At 50.3% G+C, this 4,425-nt stretch overlaps 1 protein-coding gene across 1 annotated transcript in view; it reads right to left on the bottom strand.

The window, feature by feature from the left end:
• LOC101852103 (serine-rich adhesin for platelets) overlaps positions 1-4,425 on the bottom strand; it is a gene marked incomplete in the record, with an annotated part of 129,756 nt that overhangs the window by 36,016 nt on the left and 89,315 nt on the right. Inside the window, 1 exon segment of the mRNA XM_035970621.1 lies at positions 785-3,694. Coding sequence (XP_035826514.1) covers positions 785-3,623 — 2,839 coding nt within the window.

Genomic DNA, 4,425 nt, shown 5'->3' with positions numbered 1-4,425 from the left:
CTCTCTCTCTCTCTCTCTCTCTCTCTCTCTCTCTCTCTTTCTCTCTCTCTCTCTCTTTCTCTCCCTCTCTCTCGCTCTCTCTCTGTCTTACACAAACGCAAGCAGGAAGGCCTCTTTTACATTATCACCTTCATTACGGCACACAGTTAATCTGTCCCTCGGTCTAGTTACACAATGCCGTTCATAATGTGCCTAATTTTCTTCAGGATACCAAACCACTATGTCTTTTTTTTCTCTCGAACACACAGACCACTCCTAGACTTGCACGACTTCAAGTTATTAATATCATGGGTTTTTTTACGTCTATTTTTACTCACTCTTAAAGACAGCTTTCCTCTCTGAAGGGGAAGAGAGAGAGAGACTGAAAGAGGAGAGAAAAAAGTGAGTTGGGAAGAGAGCGAGAGAGAGAAAGAGCGAGAGAGAGAGAAAGAGCGGGAGAAACAGAGAAAGGGAGAGGGGGGAGGGAGAGGGGGAGAGGGAGAGGGGAGAGGGAGAGGGGGGATGGAGAGGGAGAGAGAGATAACACGAGTACACGTACTTGGTGGGTGCTTGAGTGCTTGCATGTCAGTACGTGTATGCAAGTGTCTTGATTGTTTATGCATCTTGTAAGTCTGCAGGCCAAAGTCAGTGCCAGCACATTTGATCCAGTCTATACGCTCGTGAAAATAGTAACTTTCTCGCCCACCGTCAGCTTGTACTTTCAGTTATACAAACCTTTTTTTTTTATCGTTATAGAAAAGAGGCAACAACAACAGCAACACAACACAAACAATGAGGTCAGACTCACCTGTTGTGCTCCAGAAGTTCTGTATGGCCTTGACCCCCTCGTGTGTCCTTGACTTGCTCGGAGCAAAGGCCGTCACGCTCCCAACCCAGAAGCCATACTCGGGGAGGTGAAGGTCGATTTTGAGGTCACCCAGCTGGTACGTCTTCAAGGTCGTCTTGTAGCGGACAAACTCTACCAGGCCCGCGCTCTGTAGGAACGACACGATGGACCGGTTCTTGGTGGACTTTTTGAAACCCGTTATTTGGCTGACGGAATCGACGATAGACTGAACGTTCTCAACTTCTGTGTACTCGTGGTCGGTGTGACCGTTGAGCAGTTTGGTGAAGTTGGCGTGCAGCTGCCACAGACCGTTGCGGCTCCGGAGCCAGCAGTCTGACAGAGTGAGATCGAAGCTGCGGGTGTCGTAATATGTGTCCAGTAACAGCGATTCGGACAGTAGTGTCGCGCCTTTGGATTTCAGAGCCGACTCAAACTTCTTCCCAACATTGAACCTTCTGGTAACCGGGACTGGTGGACCGTGGACGATCGTGGCTTTCGAGACCATGTCAACGACAGATTGCTGACTCTTGGACTCGACACTAACCTCATTTCTTTGCTGTGAAAGAGAAACATTCTCCGAACTGGACAAGCGCTGAACCGACGAGTTTGATGTGAGCGTCGTCGATGAGAAAGCTGACACCTGTACGTTGGCTTCGGATTGCGGACCTAAAGTGGTCGATCTCGAGTCAGAAGTAGATGATGTACCCTCTGGCATGACCTTTGACTCATCCTGCTTACTGGCTAGTGAGACATTTTCCACGGCAGACGATGATGTAAGGAGACTAGAAGTCTGGAACGCAACGCCAGCTTGTACTGTGGACTGCTCCTGTCCGCTCACAGTAGCAGACCGGCTGTCTAAACTGACGTGTTGACGGTCAGTAGAACTTGACATGAGATCTTGAGACTTATCAACAACCACGGTTTGTTGCATAGTAGAGCCAGATAGCAGAGTGGAAGAGGGCGTCTCGCTGAGCGCTCTCGTCTGTACTGAAACAGCAGCCTGGCCGGCGAGAGTGGAAGACCTGTTGTCCAAACTGTGCGCCTGTGTCTCTGTCGCGCTCGGAACCTCTTGCACTTGGTTTTCTGAAGAAATCGACTGTACCCCTGCTGCAGAAGTGAGGGTAGCAGACGTCTCCCGTGAGGAGGTAACTTGAGCAGTGACAGCATCCTGGCCGCTCAGCGTTGACGACTTACTGTCAGAGCTGATGGCTTGCGTCTGAGCCGAAGCTTGACCTACTTGGTAAGAGACTTGTTGGTCCACCGCTCCTCCCTGAGGCGGAGCTTCATCGTACTCGTCGTCAAAAGCAGGGTTGCAGATCCCTCCGCCACTGTAGCTCTGCATGATGCCCACGTCGTGGAAACGGTATCCCGCCTGTAGGGACTGCAGGTCCACCAGGCTCTCCAGCCGGTCCTCCGCCTCCCGCTGCTCCTCTAACGTTACAGCGTCGTCCTGGGAAGTCTGAGAGTCCGTGTAGGACAAGTCATCAGACAACGACACCTTGTGGACTTTGGTCAGCTTGAACATCTGGATGTCTTGGGTGCTACTCGTTCTCTCACTCTGATCATCTCTGGGCGACTTTTTCGTTCGTGAGAAATCTACAGCGGACAATCGAGGGATGGAATCTAGCTGGTCTACCGAGCTGCCTTTGCTGAGATCCACCTCGGAAGAATCGAAGTCGAACCTCAGGGATTTCGCAGCGGCCTCCATGCGCTCTGGTGTCGTCCGTGACTTTTTCTCTGCCAACTCTTCCATAGCATAGCTCCTGATGGCGAGGCCAGGCGAATAGGCCAGTCGGGGCGGGGAATCGTCATCGGGTGAGAGCTGATTCGTGTTTGACTCGGACGAACTTCCCACAGTTTTTCGTTTTGGGCTGGGTGGTATATTTATAGCCGCACTTTCAACTCGTGTTGAGGAACTTCCATCTTTTGAGGATACTCTCATGCTGGCTTCAGCATTTGACAACGTTTTCTTGGATGTTTCGGCCGATCGAAACTGTTTTCTCGCCTCTGGGTTCATGTCATTGTCGATGATATCGGAGATGTCGCTGACACGGTAGCTGGTCTCTATCATCTGTTGCACGTCCTCGCGAACTGACTGCATGATCTGAAGCACCTCACGATCCTCTTCTTGGCTCATGTCGGACAAGGAATTACGGTCAGAGCTTTGCTGGTCACCACTTTCTAAGATGCTGGGGTCATCGCCCGGTATGACCACTTCGCACCTGTCAATGTACTTTAAATCTTCCTCCTGGTCACCCGCCTGATCTTGATCCTTGGACTCGCCGTCCCCTTTCCCGCCAAGATTAATCTTTCTCGAGCATTTGAACTTGACGTCCTTCACCGCGGACACCGAGCGCGAGGCCTTGTCGCTGGAGTTGATCAAATAAGTCTGTGAGATGTAGTGCGACTCTGACGACAACTGGCGTTCCCTCCCAGCCCCGCCTACACCCAATCCTAGACTCACGTGATCTGTGAACACGGAATCTCTGCAGGCATCGACACTGGAGCCACATTCAGAGTCCACGTCATTTCCCGAACTGCCACCGCTGGCCGAGCGCTCGTAAACTGTGCGCACCGTGGACGAGACAACCTTCTCGGAAGAGCTCAGAACGGTCTCGCGGAAACCCCCGATCTCTACGTTCACCTCCGACCTCTCGAGATTGTGCAAGTCATTTTCCTGGTTTGACGACTTCCGAATGAGCACTTTCTTGGCGCTGATCTGGCTAGGGGTCGGGGTTCCGATAGTGGATTCCGTTCGCTCCACAAACCGCGTCGTCTCGTCGCTCTCAGACGCCATTTTGTGTATCAGGTGTCAGCAGTATTGCGGAAAATATCTGTCAGAGAACCTTGTCTTTCAACAAATGATATCTGAGGAGCAGACAAGAAAAAAACCCAGATTTAATGATAAGTAAAAAGTAAGTGTATGGGTTTAGTACTATGAACAGGTGGAACCTCCGAATTTAACATTTGCGTACTATAGGGCCGTGCCAAATGAGTTGAGAGCCGTGAAAACTCCACTAAACGACACAACCCGAGTTCAAGAACACCAGGCCAGGAATTCGAACCAGGGCCATCCGCTCGGTGGAGTGCTCAAAGAGATGTACGCTAAGTCTGAGTGGTTCGTCACGTAACGACAGAAACGTTCCGCAAGGGAGTCAAATACAGTCGTCCGTCATTTCGGATACAGGGCTTCGGTTTGAGTCAGAGAGAAATACACCTACACAATGACGGCTATTTGGTGTAAGTCTTTTTAAATATTATTATACTTATTATAGTAGAGGGTTTTACGGCGCTCGCAACTGCATAAGGTCATATGAGCGCCAAGGGGTGGGTGTCAACAAAGAAGTCTTTACAGACTTACGCTGCTCACCTCTCTAGCTTCAACAGCACAAGGTCTGCTTCAACTATCAAGGCACCCCGGAAATAGCAGGTCACAAGAGAGTGACAAACATACAAAAGAAGTAAAGGAAAATGACAATAGTAAGGATTAGGAAAGAAAAAGCAGCAGTTCCCTGTTGTAAATCAGGCACAGTTATAAGAGCGTGACATGAATCAGCCCATTTACAATTCTACTGTGTTTGAACGAGAAATGTCCCCCC

Source organism: Aplysia californica, unplaced genomic scaffold, assembly GCF_000002075.1.
Source record: "Aplysia californica isolate F4 #8 unplaced genomic scaffold, AplCal3.0 scaffold00295, whole genome shotgun sequence".
In the NCBI taxonomy this organism is placed as follows: Eukaryota; Metazoa; Mollusca; class Gastropoda; order Aplysiida; family Aplysiidae; genus Aplysia; species Aplysia californica.
This window is presented reverse-complemented; position numbering and strand designations above follow the sequence as displayed.